The sequence below is a fragment of the Akebia trifoliata genome, chromosome 6, assembly GCF_017979445.1.
Source record: "Akebia trifoliata isolate Shusen 1 chromosome 6, ASM1797944v1, whole genome shotgun sequence".
NCBI classification, from domain to species: Eukaryota; Viridiplantae; Streptophyta; class Magnoliopsida; order Ranunculales; family Lardizabalaceae; genus Akebia; species Akebia trifoliata.
The window spans coordinates 6,430,393-6,451,296 of NC_141380.1; the positions used below are offsets into that span (position 1 = coordinate 6,430,393).

At 34.2% G+C, this 20,904-nt stretch overlaps 3 protein-coding genes across 3 annotated transcripts; all 3 read left to right on the forward strand.

Moving 5' to 3' along the window:
* Positions 1-4,147: 4,147 nt before the first annotated feature.
* Positions 4,148-4,959, forward strand: LOC147399927 (uncharacterized). The gene is made up of 2 exons (XM_086446563.1): positions 4,148-4,768; positions 4,879-4,959. The coding sequence occupies exons 1-2, from the start codon at positions 4,148-4,150 to the stop codon at positions 4,957-4,959; spliced, it is 702 nt and encodes a 233-aa protein (XP_086302689.1).
* Positions 4,960-6,255: 1,296 nt separating this feature from the next.
* On the forward strand, positions 6,256-7,272 carry LOC147399928 (uncharacterized). Its single transcript, XM_086446630.1, has 2 exons — positions 6,256-6,852; positions 6,947-7,272. The coding sequence occupies exons 1-2, from the start codon at positions 6,271-6,273 to the stop codon at positions 7,028-7,030; spliced, it is 666 nt and encodes a 221-aa protein (XP_086302756.1). The 5' UTR covers positions 6,256-6,270; the 3' UTR covers positions 7,031-7,272.
* A 10,102-nt stretch (positions 7,273-17,374) lies between these two features.
* On the forward strand, positions 17,375-19,324 carry LOC147399929 (glucuronoxylan 4-O-methyltransferase 1-like). The gene is made up of 2 exons (XM_086446564.1): positions 17,375-17,421; positions 18,805-19,324. The coding sequence occupies exons 1-2, from the start codon at positions 17,375-17,377 to the stop codon at positions 19,322-19,324; spliced, it is 567 nt and encodes a 188-aa protein (XP_086302690.1).
* The last annotated feature ends 1,580 nt before the right edge of the window (positions 19,325-20,904 follow it).

The following is a 20,904-nucleotide window of genomic DNA, read 5'->3' on the forward strand; positions in this document are numbered from 1 at the left end:
TTTTTTCAGATTTTTTAAATGGTTAAAAACCATTGTTTTAATGTTGAACGAGACGACTCGACGAGACGAGACGTATCGTCCGAGTCAACTCGGTATCAGAGGTGAACGAGACGAGACCAAATACCGAGTTTAAAAACCATGCTTGCCACTAGGCCAACCACCTGGGATTAGATGCATCAAGAATATTTAAATGGCTTTCATAGCCATAAATCTTACATCTCCTGCCATCTTTTCACATTAGAAAACTTGTATAATAAAATTAAAACTATATAATAATAAAAAACATGCCAATATAGATGAAAACAAATATCCTACAAAATACGATCACTTCAAATAAGAGTGTCAACGACCATTTGACAAGTGAATGTGACACTGCTATGATGCAACAAAATTTAAGAAACTTGAAAGATGGGATGAAACATTTAGTAGACTCTCTAAAGCATGATTTTGATAGTAGTTTGCTTTTTCTCCTCAAGTCCTTAGATCATTATTCTTCTCTCCTCATTCTTTGAATATTTCTCATCTTTTCCTCAAGAATCTATTTCAAGTTGGTATCAGAGCTACAGAGACAGCAGGAGGGATGAAGTTCAAGCTGTTGTCACTGCCATCAACTTGTGTCATTACTAATGTCAGCCCTTGGCCTGACACGAAAGAATGGGGTGTGCTTCAATAAATCTTGATTCATCACGATTTGTAATGATTTTGGTACAATTTTGACTCATTGTTTTTCACTGACCCGATTCTTTCCTAAAAAATACAATCTTTCGAATTTTTGGGCCTCGGGTGATTTCTTTGCTGTAAGATTTAAAAGGAGTGATCAGGTTTGGCTTGGGAATCTTTAAGAAGGGGTATTGTTGCATTCCCGACAAGTGATGACAGAGTTATGAGGAGTTTATCGACTGTTTTGACATTTTTCCTTAAAGCGTAAATGCTGAAATTGATTCGAATTGGTTTCTACTCTTAATTTCTCTTAAGAATGCTTGGTGATATATATATGGTTTAAGAGTTGTTTTATGTGGCAATAGCCACTTATGACCTTTATTTTCCCACCATGCATTGGTTAAAAAACTATGTGTCGATGAATTCCGACGACCTTCCCCCTAGCATTACTATTATTAAGCTCACTCATTTTGTTTTTTGATAAATAGTAGTTCTTTCATAAAACAGAACTAAGCCAATCAAGATGACCAACCTAGCAAGACCTTACAAAAAGACGCTACTCACGAGAAAGACAAAGAATCCCATCTCAATTGTAAATAAAATCCTAAAAAAAAACCCTGTAAATGCCTTATAAACTTTCGACCAATAAAAAATACGACCCAAAAAGTATGTAATCGTATCTGTGCAATCTTTCTGTTTCCCATCAAAGATACACCTATTTCTCTCAAACCATACCTCCCAACAGATTGTGAATGGTGTAATACTCCACAGCAACCTTTTCGTGCCACCAAACGAGTGCCCTATTGATGACCAACAAATGAAGATATCCCTTATTATTTTAGGTAAACAAGTTAAAACTCCATACAACTTTAAAAAAAATGAGCCCAAATTCCATTCATGAACTTACAGTAAAGAAAAAAGTGATCTGATGATTCTTCATTATCCATACATAGCACGCAACAACTTGCCCTGCACAAGCCACACCACATAAAAAAATCCACCATTTGAATCCCTTCCTAAAGATGTCGTCCATGTGAAAAAAGTAATTTTACTTGGCACTTTTGGATCCCAAATTGAGACATGAGGAAAGGAAATATCTTCATTATTACACAAGAACTAATAAAAGGAACACACCGAAAACCTTTCATCCTTACTTGTCATCCACACTCTCTCATCTTCCCTTCCCATAACGACACCACAACTAATGTCTTTACTTTTTCTTTTCTTCCTTGGAGACTATCAATCTCATCCATACTATGAGGAATAAGAATAGTACATTGATTTAAAATTACTTTTATGTGATTTTAACTTATTAGTCTTCTTAATTTTTATCAAATATATCTAATTAATCATTTTCTGATTTACTTTTTTGTTCAAAATATCTTTTGTAAGTTAGTGGGTTACATGCTCTAACGGACATCGGTGTAAATTTCAATTCATGTCGTTATGGTGCTTCGCTTCTATGATTTATATTTTTACAAGTCTTTCTTAGTCAACGTTTGCATTGGATTCGAATTAGGCTAAACTCAAACTGAAGATTATATTAATATTTAATTTATTTTTGCATGTATGAACCTACTCGTTATCATGCATTTCCATTTTATCGGATTGCAATTAGTGTTTTGATTGATTCCTAATAACTCAATATTTTCTTACGTTTACATGGAATTCTAGAATGGTTCATTTAAAAGTTTGATAGTGCCTGTGTGTTATTTCGAGAAAGTTCAAATGAATCGGTGTTCAAGCATAAATTATTTGATGGTAGTGCTTTCATATTTTTTATGACAAGTTTTGTGATCTTTAAATGTTGTGTTTGGAAAACAAGTTTTGTGCACTATAATGAAAATGAAACATATGTAACCATGTAAGTATTTAATTTATTTATTTTGATAGGTATATTATGTTTTTTTTTTTTTAAAGTTTTATGCTTTTTGGCTTCATTTTTTAATATGAATTATTTATGAATTTTTTCAAAATTTTTAGATTTTTTAAATGGTTAATAACAATTGTCTCAATGCCGAACGAGACGAGACGTATCGTCCGAGTTAACTCGATATCATGGTTGGACGACTCCAGTAAAACCCTTTTATCTTCGTTTTTCAAGTTTTTCCTACTTTAATACATAGAAAAATCGACTAAATACTTGAGATAACAACTTGTATAAATGATTTCAAACCAAAAGAACCATCCTAGCTTGATCGATTTTCATCCAAAAACAAAGAACTAAAAAAAAAAACCATCCTAATTTTTTACATGTCTTCAGAAAACTTGAAAAAACTCTTGTAAATGATTTCTTCTTTCTTTTTAAATCTTTCCGATAGAGAATAGAATCTTCGAACTCAATTTGGATGCCAAAAGTCTTTTTATTTAATTTTTAAACAAAAACAGTAAGATTGAAAAGTTATGACATTCAATCATGACAAATGTGGTGAATGGGGTTTAGAGACTAATTAGTAAAAACAAAAGTTTTACTAAATAGACTATTAAGAGAATCCCTAAAGCTTAGGGATTAGTTAGAAAGAAATCCCTCCATCAGGATCCTTTAAGTAATATTCCCAAAAATATGAAGAGTTATCTCCTTTCTAGAGAAAATATTTTAATGCCTTTATTTACATCATCCATTTACGCTAGGGGGGCGGATCATGGGGCATATGTAAAAAACAATGGTTTTTCAAAATATAGGTTAGAAGTTTTTGATTGAGCTGATTTTTTGTGAGGATGGTCACTATGATGAGAAGATCATCCTCACAAAAAATCAGTTCAATCTGAAATTTTGAAGTTCATCAAAAGTGATTTACAAATTATTGATAAAAAATCACGGTCCACATTCTAAATCATGGGGTTAGAAGTTTTAGATTGGACTGTTTTTTTTTTAGGATAATCTTTTGTCATCATAGAGATCATCCTCACAAAAAATCAGTTCAATCCGAAACTTCTAATTCTATTTTGAAAATTTATTATTATTACATTATTTTTATATATGTCCCATGATCCATTATCCGTCCACTTACAGTATTTATAAAAGGAAAATACAGAGTAAAATCAATCCCCGATCTACGGGAGAAGATAAATAAGTATCTCCAACAGATTTTCAATTTGAGTCGTGATAAACTGACTAAAACCATATATTCAACTGACGTAGCATGTGCACAAAACCATAGATATTTTCCTCGAGATACACAAGGCAAAAAAATTTCTCTGCACATTCCACGTCATCAGTTTAGTATTTAAGAGTATCTTTTTTTTGAGTCGTTTTATCTTTATTCTTTGAATTTTGAATCAAGAAGATAGTTAAGGATCAAATCATAACTGATCTGATTTAGCAACCGAATCATAACAGATCTGATTTGATGGAATTTAGCTGCGGTGGTGATTCTCAATATCCCTCCTCACACATTTATCTATCTATAAATATAAATATTAAACAGAACATCATAGATAGAGAGCATATATGGTTTACAAGAACTAACTATTACTACAAACAGCCATGGTAGCAACAGAGATGACTATAAAACTTCTGGTTGACAAGAAAGCCAACAGAGTATTATTCGCCGAAGCGGGCAAAGATGTGGTTGATTTTATTTTCAGTCTCTTGTCTCTACCACTAGCAACCATAATCAATCTCTTAACAAGGAAGAGAATGGTGGGGAGCTTAGGAAATCTCTATGATAGTGTGGAGAAACTTAGTTCAACATACATGCAGCCAAACCTAAACAAAGATTCCATTTTGAAACCAAAATCATCTTTCAATGCTGGCAACATTCCTGTCTTACTTCCAAACATGGATGGAAAACAGCCAAAATACTACACGTGTAACAGTTGCTACAAACCCAAGTACATGACCGACACTGCAGGGATTACTATCTGTCCTAATTGTAGGGGCTACATATCCACGGAGATAACTTACATTGGTCCTAAGACTTACAATGTGGCATCATCGTCTAGTGAAGGAGGAGGTTATGTGAAGGGTGTGGTGACATACATGGTGATGGATGATTTGATGATTACACCTATGTCAACTATTTCTTGCATTACTCTTCTCAACAAGCTAAACGTTCTGAATGTCAGTGCCCTTGAAGAGAAGATAGTTGATTTAACTATGAAAGAAGTAAGTAAGAAATGTTTTTCTTTCTAATGCATTTTCATATAAATCTCTTATTTTATGTCTTCCATTTCGTGAGAATTATGAATCTATTATTTGTGTTTTTGTGGTGTCAGGGTTTGGAACTACTGAGAGCATCATTGTGTTCAAACACAGTTCTATCTGAAGTTTTCCTAGAGAAGAAAGTAACCCCTTAAGTGTTGCAGTCTTTTATATATTGCCGTAAAACATATGTGTTTACTAAGAATAATGATAAATTCACGCAATTTTTGTACACGGCTGATCTGGCAAGGGTACAGAACCGCACATCTTTTTCTTGTGTATCATAATGAAAAAGATATATGGTTCTATGCCATTGCCGTGTCAGCCGCATACCAAAACCACGTGCATTTATCACGACTCATTTACTAATCATTTATGTGTTTTGGTTTGTTGTTCTTATTAGCTTCTTGCAAACATATGTGCAAATTTTATTTTTCCTTCTTTTTCAAGCTTAAATCTATTGATTCAAATTTCAAATTTCAATTTGGTTTTGTGTGTTCAATTGAACACAATCTCTTAATTACTTTCGAATCTAAGGTATTCATGTCAATTGATCCCACTCGCCCATTAGCTCATCCCAACTAACCTGGAAATATAAGGTTAGGGCCTTCATATTGAACCTTCAAAGATAGGGCTGACCTCAATAATTTTCATCTCATAAAATCTTTGTTGGGTTAGGGCTTAGTATTACTTAGCTCAGCCCAGCCCTGTCCACTACTATATCTTATAGAAATATTCATAATATATTTAATTATATGATTTTTTTTTTTTTTCAAATTAAAATATATTTTACGATTATAATTTAACTCTCATCTATGACAATTATAGATTGAGTCGTGCTAGGGTGACATAGGATTTAGTGTGATTCTTACAATTCTGACTTGGAGGTGTGCACATAACCGTTGATGATTTCTACTCATATCACGAAGAAACACATCTATGAGTAGTTGCACACCTCCACATCAGAATTGCGAGAATCACAGTAAGTCCTGTGTCACCCTAGCATTAGTCTTATAGATTAATAAGATATTAATTTCAAGGAAAATGCTGGAATGACACAAGGTATTTATTGGGGATATGCACATAACCATAGATGTATTTTCTCGTGATACGAGTAAAAATCATCCATGGTTATGTATGCATCTCCACGCCAGAATTGTGAGAGTCACATTAAATCCTGTGTCACCCAGCACGACTCTAATTTCAAAACATTTTAGTTGGCCCAAAACCAACCCAAGTCAAGACCGAGTCTATCAAGGACTGGCTAGGGTTTAGTCGAACTAGGCCTGATTGGGGTATAGGAGTCGGACTAGTCTAGTTAGAGCCCTCTTTTCTAGAGCTAGGTTAGGGCCCAACCAAACCCGCCCATTGACAGCCCTAACTATTTCCATCTCCTCCTCACACACATTTATCTATAAATAGATGAATACCGATAGCTTGGCTTTGAAGTAACTAAATACCCACAGATGGCAACAACAAAAAAGGTGACGATTAAGCTTTTGGTGGACAAGAATGCCAACAGAGTCTTATTTGCCGAAGCTGGCAAAGACTTCGTTGATTTTCTTTTCGGTCTATTAACTCTACCTCTAGGCACCGTAATTAATCTCCTTACAAAGCAGAGAATGGTGGGGAGCTTTGGAAATCTGTATGGGAGTGTGGAGAACCTTAGTTCTACTTACATGCAGCCTAACCAAAACAAAGATACTCTCTTGAAACCAAAGCCATCTTTCTGTTCTGGCAACATTCCACTCCTACCTCCCATGTCATCTGACACTGTGAACCAAAAGCCCGACGTCAACTTCGGTTTTAATACCCGTCCTGTCAGTTCTTCAACGTTTGGTATCCATTTTGATTCACAAGGATCTATTTATGCGAAACGATCATCTATCGAGGAAGGTTATGTGAAGGATGTGGTAACATACATGGTGACCGATAATTTAGAGGTAAATCCTATGTCCACCATTTCTAGTATTACTCACCTCAACAGGCTTAACATTGGGAATATCAGTTGTCTTGAGGAGCAGATGGTTGATTTAACTATGAAAGAAGTAAGTAAGAAACCATCTTCTTTCTTATGCATTTTTTTTTTTTTTAATTACTTTTCCTACTTTTGAGAATTATTATTTGTTTTGGTGGTGACAGGGTTTAGAACTGCTGAGAGCATCATTGTCATCAACCACAGTTCTAACTGATGTTTTCCTCGAAAGGAGGAGAGAAAGCCATTAAATGTTGGAGTAGTACTGCTTTTTCTTGTAAACATATTTAGGAACTTTGTCTCAGCTTCTTAAGAGTTAAATCAAGATTCTCTAGACTCTTTTAACTTTGTTTGAATGGCTATGGAAGGATACTCAGTGCGTGGGTTTTGGTGATCTGGTACTAATTTGTAGTAAAAACCCAAGAGTCGTTGACCCTTACCTTGTGTTGTTAAAAAATATCATCCAATGCTACAGGGCGGAGCCAAGATTTTTGGTCAGTGAGGGCTAATTACTGATAATGGTCTACCAATAAATCCCACCTTAAGACATCTAAAAACATGATCTGATGCCACAGAGACGTAGAGAATAAAAATTTGATGAACTTTGAAAAAATTTCGAAAAAGACATAATTTTCACTTCAGAGGTTCGGTGGTCAACCTTGGATCAAGCCCCAAAATAAAATAAAATAAATGATTTTTTTTTCTCTTTTGGAAATGAGTTCTTTCATGAAATCAAGAGGGTTTGTGGCGTTGAATTGCACTGATTATCTATTTGAGCTCACGCTAAGTTACTTAGCAAAGAAAGTATTTCTTAAAAGTAAGGCGGTATATCAATTGAGCTCAACCACCCTTAGTAAGACTTAAAATAGTACGAAGTTATTAAGTAGGGAAAGTGTTTTCCAAATGCTTGAGTTGAGGCTCTCCATCAACGGGACCATTGGGAGTTGAAAAAAAATGCACATATTGTAATAGGATACATCTATCTTGAGAATCCCTAACGTCCCAATAAGCATGTTGATGGAGAGCCTCATAGGTTGACGGTGAGTCTCATAGGTGTTGAGAATAGCATTTTCAAACTTTTGCTAAGGTCACCCGCATTGTGTGTAATTTTTTAATGATTTAGATGAGAATTGATGTGGCAATAGCATCTCCCTTTCATCAAAGTGTTTCCTAAGGGCTCATGCATAAGATGCATGTAAAACACCTAGGTAAAAATAATTAATTTGAGGGCATTTTTTATAGGAAAAAAAAATTTCAAAAGGCATTTTTGGTAGTAATTTGAGTTAAAACGAGTGTTGTGATGTTGAGATAATAATTTGACCTCAACCTTTGTAATGTTGAAATTGTGTGTTTTAATCTTTAATTGGAGTTTAACAAATAATTTAAAAAAATTAGAATGTAATAAGCAAAAATGGAGTGCCCATAAAAGCTCTAAAAATTATTACACACAAAACGACAAAAATAAAAGGAAAATGCTTTACAGCCTGTATTGGACCCACACTGAGATCAGCTGGTGGTGCAATGTAGAACCGTTGATTTTTTAAATTGTATCTCAAGAAAATAAATCTATGATTATCTATTCACTGCCAAATAAAAATAAAAAACTTTTATTGAGGCTCATGGATAAGAATCAACAAAGTGACGTTGATTCAAAGCAACGATTTGAGACCCACCCACGTGTAAAACATGGGCTTCACCACTAGCTAGTGTTTTTGTAAAGCAAAACATTGATTGAAACCACGACAAAAGCGAATCTTCCGTTGGATTTTATTTTTATTTTTTATTTTTTGTCTTTGCTCATTGACTTGATGGACTAGTAATAAATTAAACTAATTGATTTATCCCGAAGCGTATAGGGGCATGTGTCAGAGAGGCATTCGAAAATCACCAGTCTAAAAGAAAGCCACTTCATCCCGAAGCAAAATTCAACTCAAATTTCGAATGATCCGAATATTGAATGTAATGGGCTTTGGATCCTTTATATAATAACCCTACTTTGGATTCAATGTGATGTACTAATTAAGAGAATCATTCCAATACCTTCCTCCTTATTCAACCAATTTTGGCATTTGTAGTATACTAGAATTTTTTTTCTCAGTGAAAAAATTTTTTGATGACAAATTTGTTTGGAATAACATACTCCTAATTATTTCTTGAAAATTCCAAGAAGTATATTAAAAAGTGCCGTGTAATTATGTAAATTGGGGATGTCATTCAATACACATGGTTTGATGTGATTGGTGGATATCCTCGATTTTGATAAATATTAAAAAAAAATCGTATAAACTATCTCAAATATCCACCAAAATGCTTAGATGCCCCTTCAATCTAGGCCTTATCCAATAGGGAAATGTAAATGACCTTATTACCTTTTTAAACTTGAAATCAAACACCTTTCGAATTTGATTTCTTCCCAAAAATAGTCATCTTCTACCTCTTGATAAAAAAATTTACCCTTGTTTTCAAGCTTAAGTTATTTACTATAACTTTCAAATCTAAAGAACAAGATAGATTGAAATTAGTTTTTTATAGAGGACCAATCCCATATGTGGGCTTTGCCCGGTCTTTAGACCATGCTCTTGTCCAAGGATTAGTCTTGGGGCACGTACAACACCCACACATCCACGCACCAAGTAGGTGAGGGTACGCCCTTGTGGATCATCCTCACAAATTAATGCACATACTGAGTCTTGAACTCACGACCTACAGGCATAAACTGCTTAGCGGTCCAAAATTTTCATTGAGCCAACCCGTCAATATTAAGATGAATGATTTTAGAAAGATAAAAGTAAGGTTTTTTTTATCATGTTTCATTACTCAAATAGTCAACGAAGTATACAGGAGTGTCTAATCATCCAAAATTTTGAGAGAGGGAGGGGTGGGGTAAAAATTGGAGGGAGTCATTGGAGATAGAGGTGGCAACAGGTATTTCAAATTCAAACCAAAATACAAGAGTATTGAGTCCCTGTTTTTTTTTTTTTTTTTTCCTGTCCAACAAAATACAAGGGCACATATTATAGTTTCATTTGGACCCCAAAGAGCTAATGATTAATGATTGAGTCACAATGGAATCTGCACTGAATCTATTTTAAGGTACAAGAAAGGCCATTCGTGTACGTCACTTATTCAAGGGTATCTATCTTGATTTGAGTTGATTTGTGGTATATTATTCTCTTCAAGCTGTATGATCATTGGGGATGTCTTCTTCGACAACACACATTTATTTTATATTTTTTTTCTTTTTTCGCTCTTTTGAGAATTATCATTTGTTTTGGTGCTGTCAGGATTTGGAATTGCTGAACACATCATTGTGGTCGAGCACAGGACTATATAGATATATTCCTTCAAAAGAATTGAGACCCACTAAATGTTGTGATATTATTTCTTGTTGAACTTAGTTATGAAGTTTTGCCTATCTTAGTATTTCAATCCTATTAGACTATTAGCGTCCATAGAAGGTGCATTTGATGTGATCAGTAGCAAAATTAATATATTCTTCTTTGCTCGCCTAACTAAAAAAAAAAAGTGGTAACAAAAAATCAATTTCAAATTTCGAATGCTGAAAAAACAAACGCAAAAGCAAAAGCAAAGCTTCATTAGACTCTGTATGGAAAGAACTTCTCTTAAATTGCATATGTTTAATTACAAAAACACTTAGGTTGAAACAAATATTCGGAAATAAGTACTAACTTCGACATACCACTCAAAGGTTTTGTGTATATTTGAGATGCATGATGAATGTCCCTCCTTATCCTTAATTGTGGTATTTGATAAACAACTAAGATAAAATGCTTAGAGTACTCATATAATTCTCACTTTCCAAAAGCTTTAATTTTTATTTTTTTTTTTTTAAATGTATTCAACCTAGGGTTTTTGTGTCAAGATTGCCACTTGTTTTCCCCATATAATTTTATTTATTACTCAACTCTTTTAATGGATGAAAATATCCTATTTGATTTTTGCCAAATAGATCAAGGGTTCAAGGGGGGGGGGGGGGGGGAGGGGGGGTGTTTTTAGTTGAAGACTATCGACATTAAGAAAAAATAAACATGGAAAAAAGGAAAACTGGACTCACCAAAAATACCATAAAAAAGGGAAAATGTTAAATGCCTTCTTCCCTAAGTAAAATAAGAATCACTTTCCTTAGTGGGGTGGGGGGGGGGGGGTGGGTTGTTTAGTTGAAGACTACCAAATTAAGAATAAATAAACATGGAAAAAAGGAAAAGTGGACTCACCAAAAAAACCATAAAAAAGGGAAAATGTTAAATGCCTTCTTCCCTAAGTAAAACAAGAATCACTTTCCTTAGTACTATGTTATTGAAAAAGAGCAAGGGCAAGGCATCGTTTTTTTATTGAAGTATATCTTATATTCATAAGATTAGTGGGTCCGGTATGTGGGATAAAAAATAGTCCCCTTCCTTGAAGAAAATTAATAATTTACAACCCTCATATTTTATTGGTATTTCATCTACCTCCACCAACATTTGTATCTCCATAAATAGATCTCCATAGAAAGCATGGTTTTACGTTATAGCTAACTCTACACAAAGAGATGGAAACAACAAAGCTGACCATTAAAGTGTTCTTAGACAAGAAAACCAATACACTACTATTTGCAGAAGCTGGTAAGGACTTTGTTGATTTTCTCTTCACTCTTGACACTGCCTTTGGGATCAGTGATCAGCCTCATCACTAAGAAGAAGATGGTGGGGTGCTAAGTAATCTATATGAGAGTGTAGAGAACCTTAGTGCCCCCTACTTTATAAAGCCAAACCAGCACGAAGATTTGCTTTTGAAGCCAAAATTATGTTACCGTCCTGGTACAATCCCTCTCTTACCTCCAAATATGGGTGGAAATATATACCAGTGTCACAACAATTGCGGAAGAATAACCCGTAATGCAGGGACTTTGTGTTCTTGCAATCGCCAAATGAACAAAATGTTAACCTACGTATCATGAGACATCGAATGGAGAGGAAGGTTATGTGAAGGGCACAGTGGTGACATATATGGTGACAGATGATCTAGTGTGTGATGCCCATGTCTGCCGAGTCAAGCTTAAGTATCCTAAATAAATTCGAGGTTGACATGGTGACTTCCATTGAGGTGAAGAGGTTGGTATGACTTTAAATAAGGTAATCAAGAAATATCCTCATCAATCTGATGCATTTTTTCATCTAAATCACTTTTAATTTTTTTTGTGGACTTATCATTGTGTTTTGTGCTGTCAGGGTATGGAACTACTGAGTACTTCTTTTGTATCGAACAAGTTTTATCCAAAGTTTTCGCCACTGAGCTGATTGATCTCTAATTGTTCACCACTGAAAAACATATCAACGTAATTGTTGATTTTGAACGTGTTTGCTCACTGTTTGTTAATTCCACCACTGCACAAGGGTCTTGTTTGGTAGATCATCTTATTAAAAAGAGCTACATTTGTGACTAGGTTTGATATGGGAATTAGAAGTACTCTAGATTTCTTTTTAGGTTTATGCTAAAGAAATTAGAAATAATATCAGTGTTTGATGCAGTGAATTGTGTTGGCAAAAATTTAATTGAAGTTTGTTCACTATTTTAAGTTAAATTTATGTGCAAAGGTCCTTGTTTATTGCTTTCTAATTAATTGTTTTTCATATAATTTTTCCTCGATTCTCATTCTTTGCTTTGCTTTGTGTAATGTGTCATCTATATAACATAGAAAAAAAATGTAGTTCTGTGTAATGTGTTCTGTAACATTGAAAAAAATGGATTGTTCATGGGCCGGTTCATTCTTCAGGGGCCAACATGTTCGTGTTGTAAGGCTGGTAAATATCCTTTCTAGTCTTCTATTAATGCGAGGACACCTGTATTTGCAGATCTACTTTTCCCTCTTTTTGATATATTGTGGCAGATATGCCGCAAAATAATCGCATCCTTGAGATACTCTGTTTTCAAACCAATGAAATGCTCTTGACTTATGTACGAGGTTCAATGATATAATACCGAACTGTGAACTGTTACAAATTGGAACAATTTGAGGTTCGGTGAGGAACCCCATTTTTGGTAAATTTTATGGAGAACCTCCATGGTTTGATCAATGTAGAGATTGTTATCTACTCAGTACTGATTTCTTATGGACAGAAAGAGAAGAAGTTTGAAAATTTCTGATTTTAAAATTGAATGTAATAGAAGAAAAATTACCTAGATAAAATAGTTGAGGCATGCAAAACGCACTATCCTAAAACGAAATTCGCCCATGCTACAGTACTACAATCTGCAAGCGTTCGTTCTCCAATATACAACAACCCACGTTTTCAATAGGGTACTCCAAATTAGAAACGCAACTTCGAACTCGACGTTGAGGTGTAAATCCGAGATAGAAGTAGTGGGCAGGCTCACCCGCGCATATGAGGGCTCAACAGGAAAACCCATGGTTCCAATTGGAATTTGAAAATTAAAAAACGGGCATTTGCATACACGTTAAGGTGTAAATCCGAGATTTTGCACCCCCCTGCGCGCATTTAGGTTTTCGGACCAATGGATCCAAATTCCAATTGGAATCATGGGTTTTTCTCTTGGGCCCCTGTATGCGCACGTGAGCCCGCCCACTATTTCTATCTGCTTTTAAAGTTATTAAAAGTATAACTATTTAAGAATTGCAAATCAATTCTTCTCCTAGTCAATGTAAGACTAAAATTACTCAAGGCAAAAAAATAAAACTATCAACTAAACTTAAAGCAATAAAGTAAAAAAGCATAAAGTAAATATGGGATTGAATTACCCTATGATTAATAGATTGATTTACCATATGGTTAAAACTAAATAAATATTAAAGGGTTTTCAAATTCAACCCTCTAAATTCCAACAAAGATTACTTTCATTGAAAATTCGAGATTTGGTCAATATTAGAAATACACCCCTCTGTTTTCAAACTGATGATATACCCCCTTTGATGTGAGTCATCTTCTATAGATTAGCATAACTAGCTTAAATACCCTCTACTAACGGCCTTTAAGATCTGGGTTCATTCAAGAATGGTGAACCACAAACCCAATGTCAAATTGAGCGAACCAACAAACTAGGATATGGAAACATCGGTGTATACTAGTGTGTAGTTGTTGTTGTTCAAACCCAAAATAGGATTGCAGTTGCAACTTGTAAGGACAGGTATGATAGATAGTATTTTGTTGTATCTCTTCTTCCTAAACCTGTTACCCATTTTATACACGGAACATGTACAATAGCATATACAACAGGTTCTTAACTTACATTAAGAAATATTCATAATATATTTGATTATATGAGTATTATTTTTTATAAAAATAAAATACATTTTATGATTATAACTTAACTCTCATCTATGACAATTATAATTGGGATGGGATTCATTGTCTTTCTCGTGAGTAGCGTCTTTTGTAAGGTCATGCTAAGCTGATCATCTCGATTGGTCTAATTCTGTTTTTATGAATAAATTGTTATTTATCAAAAATAATAAATAAATAAAAAATAATTATAGATTTAATCGTGCTAGGGTGACATAGGATTTACTGCAATTCTCACAATTCTTACTCGAGGTATGCACATAACTCATATCGCATAGAAACACATGTCTTACCTCCAAATAAATCCTGAGTCACCCCACCATTAGTCTTATAGATTGATAAGATATTAATTTCAAAACATTTTAGTTGGCCCAAACCCAACCCAAGTCAAGACCGAGTCTATCAAGGACTGGCTAGGGTTTAGTCGACCTAGGCCTGATTGGGGTATAGGAGTCAGACTAGTCTAGTTAGAGCCCTCTTTTCTAGAGCTAAGTTAGGGCCCAACCAAACCCGGCCCGAATCCGCCCATTGGCAGCCCTAACATTGGGAATATCAGTTGTCTTGAGAAGCAGATGGTTGATTTAACTATGAAAGAAGTTAGCAAGAAACCATCTTCTTTCTTATGCATTTTCTTTTATTTTTATTTTTAATTACTTGTTGTACTTTTGAGAATTATTATTTGTTTTGGTGGTGACAGGGTTTAGAACTGCTGAGAGCATCATAGTCATCAACCACAGTTCTAACAGATGTTTTCCTCGAAAGGAGGAGAGAAAGCCATTCAATGTTGGAGTAGTACTGTTTTGTCTCAGCTTTTTAAGAGTTAAATCAAGATTCTCTAAACTCTTTCAACTTTGTTGAATAGCTATAGAAGGATACTCAGTGCGTGGGTTTTGGTGATGTGGTACTAATTTGTAGTAAAAATCCAAGTGTCGTTGACCCTTATCTTGTGATGTTAAAAAACATGATCCAATGCTACAGGTTGGGTGGTACATTTTCTAAACCTTGGATCAAGCCAAAAATAAAATAAAATAATGATTTTTTTTCTCTCTTTTGAAAATGAGTTGCTTCATGAAATCAAGAGGATTTGTGGCGTTGAATTGCATTGGTAATCTATTTAAGCTCAACGACCCCAAAGTAAGACATAAAATCATACGAAGTTATTAGTAAGGAAAGTGTTTTCCAAATACTTGTGTTGAGACTCTCCATCAACAGGACTATTGGGAGTTTAAAAAAAATGCATATTTCCTATAGATCAATTCCTAGTGATACACATTGTACTAGGGATACATCTATCTTAGGATTCCCTAACTTCCCAATATTCATGTTGACGGAGAGACTCATAGGTTGATGGTGAGTCTCAGACGTGTTAGAGACTAACATTTTCAAACATTTGCTAACGCCACCTCAATTGTGTGCAATTTTTTTGATTTACATAAGAAATAATGTGGCATTAGTAAAAGTTGGTGTGGCAATAGCACATCTCCTATATTAAAGTTTTTCCTAAGGGCAATGCGTATAAAACACCTAGGTAATTTGAGTTAAAACGAGTGTTGTGATGTTGAGATAATAATTTGATTAAACCTTGTAACGTTTAGTTTGTGTGTTTTAATTGGGGTTTGATAAATAATTTAAGAAATTAGAGTGTAATAAGCAAAAGTAGGGTACCAATAGCAATTATAAAAATTATTACGCACAAAACGACAAATATGAAAGGAAAATGCTTTACTGCTGTGCTGGACCCACACTGAGTTGAGATGGTGGCAATAGAGAACCCTTGATTTTCTAAATTGTATCTCGAGAAAATAAATTTATTTATTTATTTATTATATAAGTAATATAATATATATAATAAGTTTTTTTAATAAGGAAAAATCAGTTGGATAAGAAAAAATTATGTTTTTTTTATTTATATATATATATATATATATAAATTATTCATATTCGAATAGAGGTTTAGAACATCTGTCGGATTCGAATTCAAATTCAGATATCAGATAAAAATTTTGAATTCGAATTCGAATATTGTTAAATCTGAACCAATAAACATCCTTTGACAGCCCTATATGTCACAGAGGTGTTCGAAAATCACAATTCTAAAATAAAATCACTTTATCCTTAAGTAAAATTCAACTCAAATCTCGAATGATCTGAATATTGAATGTAATGGGCTTTGGATCCGTCATATAATAACCTTACTTGGATTCAATGTGATGTACTAATTAAGAGAATCATTCCAATACCTTCCTCCGTATTCAATCTCTTTGGACCTTTGTAATAAACTAGAATATTTTTTTCTCTGTGAGAAATTTATTTTGGTGACAATTTTGTTTTGAATAAGAAATATATATATTTTCAAATCATATAGAAAGAATTCTTACTCCACACCTCAACGAACTCATGTGGACACTCCTCAGCCCGAGGACAATCTCTCAAATACACATTAAGATTCAAACCCGTTTTTCTTTTCTTTACTAATTCCTCTCAATGAAATTTGTCATGTTTTACAAAGTTACTTACGGACACTACAAAATTTTAGGTTTTTAGCGGGGGTCAAAAACCGTCGCAAATACTAAAACCGCTAGTATTAATATCGAGCCCAATAGTGACGGTCAAAAACCGCCGCTAATAGATTATATTACCGTCTCTATAGAAATGAGTAAGCCCAAAAACCGCCGCTAATAGATAGTATTACCATCGCTATAAATATGAGTGAGTCCAATAGTGACGGTTAGAAACCGCCGCTAATAGTGTATTACTATCACTATAGATATAAGTGAGATCTATGGTAGTGGTTAAAAACAGCCACTAATTAGTTTTTTACCGTAGCTATAAATACAATTTTGAATGCCTATAATGGCGGTAATGGCCACAGCTAATAAGAATTTTTTTTTTTTTTTATTTCTTTTATTTTAAAATTATTTGTAATTAAATACCTATTTTTATACAACCTGTCAATTAAACACAATTACTTAGTAAATTAAATTAGTTAAGAGACAAGTATAACAAAATGATAAGTCGATTGAATTAAGAGTCAATACTTATAAATCCATATTTATCAGTCAAAAAACAAAAACTATCTATCATGGTTGTTGTTGTGGAAACTGATCAGCTATCTTTCATGGTTGTTGTGGTGGACACTGATCATTGTCGGGTTGATTGTGTTGTACTCATTAACTTACAATTCATATACATTAATCAAATTAGTCATATCAATAAATATTTATTTATTAATAAAATATTTTAAAACACAACATATTCTATTATTATTGAGAATTTACCTTTCTCATTAGAGTAATGATCAATTCCTTAAGTCTCTCCACCTCAGCATCTCTCACAATCTGTTGTTACTCCAAAGATTCTAGTTTTTTCTTCAACCTATGTACCTCAGTAGAATCGTTAGATGAATTTTCAGAATATGATGCAAATAATTTGCTAGGAGTCGGTCCCAGGCCGACACCACGAACACGACCATGTCTATCAGGACCCAAGACCTGAGATAATACATCATTTCGACCTGTAATATCTTGACAACTTTCTGATAATAATCTCAAAAGTTCTTTTATCTTGTCCTGCAAAATATTTTAAAAATTCTTAGTATCTTCAAATTCAGATATTAACATAATTGATTAATGCTTGCTGAAAATTATTTAAAATTAAACTTACAATCTTCTCCGCTGTGGCCAAATCATTGGGCTTGTGTCATGAGAGGCATCGAGTGCGACCTCTTTTTCTCTTCGATTTTGTTCTCTCACTAGATGAACTTTGTCCAGGTTCCATCTGCAAATGTAAAGTACAACACAAAAATGAATTATTATCCAGATAATTATGTTTTATGTACTAATTGTGAAAAAGCATATGCAACAAATTATGCTTTATTTACTACTAAAACAAGTTAGATTCACTAACACCTCATACAAGGACTAGCATTAAAGAGAAAATTTTGTCAAGTTGTTAAGTTGAGTCAATATAAGGTTCAACATTCTCACATGAGTCATAAATGAGAAAACATAAGCATTCATGATATGAAAGATTTCTTAAAAAATTATCATGAATGCTAACTTTCATCCCCAACTCTTCACTTCCGAACAGGCTCATGCTGTCATAGATAGGTACAATGAATGATGATGATGATTTGAGAGCTTTCACAAAATTCAACATAAAAGAAAATATCAAATAAAGCTCCATAAGTTCAAAGTAGTTCTATAAGTTCAATTGTAAGAATTTTATTAGTTACAGCCTTTGAATTCTTTCAATACATCTCTTAGATGAATATCTAAGAATATGTAATTGAAATAGTGAATAGAACCTTGAGACATTTTTCCAACTTAGGCTTCTACAGGATAATACAACCTGTGGAATAACTCAGTCTATTCTACTCCATAAGGTTTTCAGCCTTGCCTGGATCGATGACTGCTACATTACTATTATTATTTTTTTGGATTACGTACATGAACTGCAACATTCGGAACCTAATTAGCAATCTAGTATATTATTCACATTTAAAAGGACAGATCAAGGTGTCTATGAAATTTGCAACAGAAGAAAACAAGATGAATCAAATATTTCAACAAAGCAATCTTAAAATCAGCACAAATGGTTGCATCACTCAATACTCAAAATCACTTTTGACCACTGATGCTACCGATAATTAAGAATAATGAAACACACGCCATTGTAAACCAAGGAAACAACATCCTTGGTCACTTTTGCCCACCTCTTCCTGTCTCTACACCTACTTGCACCAAGATCCCACCTTCCATCACACAAGCACTCATCCACTACACAATTTCAGACATCACACCACAACAAACACTCAAAGAAATCTTTGTAACAGCTCAAGTCCTAGAAAATAAGTCTCCATGCAACTTCTTAGTCTTTGGACTTGGTCATGATAGCCTCATGTGGAGAACTCTAAATCATGGTGGCCGTATAATTTTTCTAGAGGAAGACAAATCGTGGATAGATCAAATCAATGCGAGGTTCCCCACCTTATTATCTTACCATGTGGTGTATGATAGCAAGGTAAACCAAGCAGAAGATCTGATGAAGATTGGCAAGGGAGAGGACTGTAGGGTTGTGGGTGATCCTCGATTTTCCAAGTGTTCACTTGCATTGAGGGGTGTACCTAATGATGTGTATGAAACAAAATGGGATTTGATCATGGTTGATGCACCAACAGGGTACCATGAAGATGCACCAGGGAGGATGAGTGCTATATATACAGTTGGAATGATTGCAAAGTAAATATTAGAGAAGCTAAATAGATCATGTCATGTTGGATGCAATTGAACAAGAAAGAGAAATGTGGGATTTTGACCAGAGACAACCCCATCACTAAAGGACCAAGACATCACATAAACAATTAGAAACCTTACAAGTATAGTTAAATTAGATTTATGCATCAAAGAGATTCCCAAAGACTAAGTCATCATTCTCCAAATCTAAAACAAGAATGGTGCAAATCCACTAAGATTTCATATAAAAATAAATAGCAGAGTTGATGGATATCATACCTGCACAAATCTGTATTGCCTTGTTATTTCCTCCTGCAACATGATACAATTGTGTTAGAAAGGCTTGTGTTTTTGTAGTGCCTTGACAAGAGGTGGAGATACAAGTCACTTGTTCTGAAACACAATTAAATACAGGATGAGTAACAAAATAGCAGTCAGTAGCTATTTATAAATTTAGTCTCACTGTTATTATGCACTCCTCTAAATAATGGAATGAGCCGAAATAGTAATAATTTAGTCTCGCCATCTGATCAGTACTCACTATCCCCTAGTCAACTCTACCTTCTTGCTCCACAATTCACATCTTCTCAACATCAAGATGACAAAAGTCACATTCCCAATGGCTTTGCTATTTCTTAGCTTGGTTAGTACTTTTTCTTAGATGGACTTTATAGGAGAAGAAAAGAAAGCTTTAACAGTGTGGAGGATGCAAGCTAAGATTTGGAGTTGGAAGGCATATCTAGTATGTGTGTATGTATATATAGAGTGAGGAAGTGTTATGTTGCCAATCCATTCAAAAGGAGTAGTAGGTGGTGAGGAGGCAACATTGGCTAATTAAGCTTAGGGGCCTACACCTCATAAAACATCACATGGGTTTGCTCATTTAGTATTCTTATCCATCAATCAATTGATGTTGCATCAGAACCACTTATGCATTTGAATTCATTATTCAAATAAACATTATTAGAACTCAGGGGCAATTGATAACCTTATCATTTATGTTTCAGTAACTTCGATTTAGCCGTAATACTTCCAAGCAAATTAAACTTTTATGTTTCTTTCTTCAAGATTTATCACTATGACCTTCTTTGTCTCAGATAGGTCCTCCCAATAAACAATTCTTAAAATTGAATGACAAGAATTCATGGAATGCAAAAGATGTTGTTGATTCTGTCTTATCTGACAAGTCTGCATTGGTATTTGGTTTGTTCAGCTCTTTACTTGACACAGCCTTAAGTTTGCAACAATGACCCATAGGCCTTATTAGAACTCAGGGGTTAGAACCACTTTCTTTTGAGTGACCGATGGCTGATTTGGATCTTCCGACGGACTGTGACCTCCATCGATTGGATAGACCAAATCGAAGAGTGTAACCATTGACTAAGTACAGTGGTGAGGTCCAACAGTCCGTGATGGGAGGCTTCTCCAAATTGTATTTTAAAAAAATCACCTTGTAAACTCAATACTGGCTTGAACTCACATTATATTTACTGTTCAGCATGTCACCTCTGCACAACGCTTGGCAGAGAGTTCTGTTCTTGATACACATTCAAGCAAAGTGTACCCGTTTCCTGAGTTATGAAATCAAAT

Bases quoted from the DNA above. Each gene is read 5' to 3' on its own strand.
- LOC147399928 (XM_086446630.1), top strand. From the start codon at position 6,271: ATGGCAACAACAAAAAAGGTGACGATTAAGCTTTTGGTGGACAAGAAT. The intron at 6,853-6,946 runs GTAAGTAAGAAA...TGGTGGTGACAG, and splicing joins TTGATTTAACTATGAAAGAA to GGTTTAGAACTGCTGAGAGC.
- LOC147399929 (XM_086446564.1), top strand. From the start codon at position 17,375: ATGATCAATTCCTTAAGTCTCTCCACCTCAGCATCTCTCACAATCTG. The intron at 17,422-18,804 runs TTGTTACTCCAA...ACCTCTTCCTGT, and splicing joins TCAGCATCTCTCACAATCTG to CTCTACACCTACTTGCACCA.
- LOC147399927 (XM_086446563.1), top strand. From the start codon at position 4,148: ATGGTAGCAACAGAGATGACTATAAAACTTCTGGTTGACAAGAAAGCC. The intron at 4,769-4,878 runs GTAAGTAAGAAA...TTGTGGTGTCAG, and splicing joins TTGATTTAACTATGAAAGAA to GGTTTGGAACTACTGAGAGC.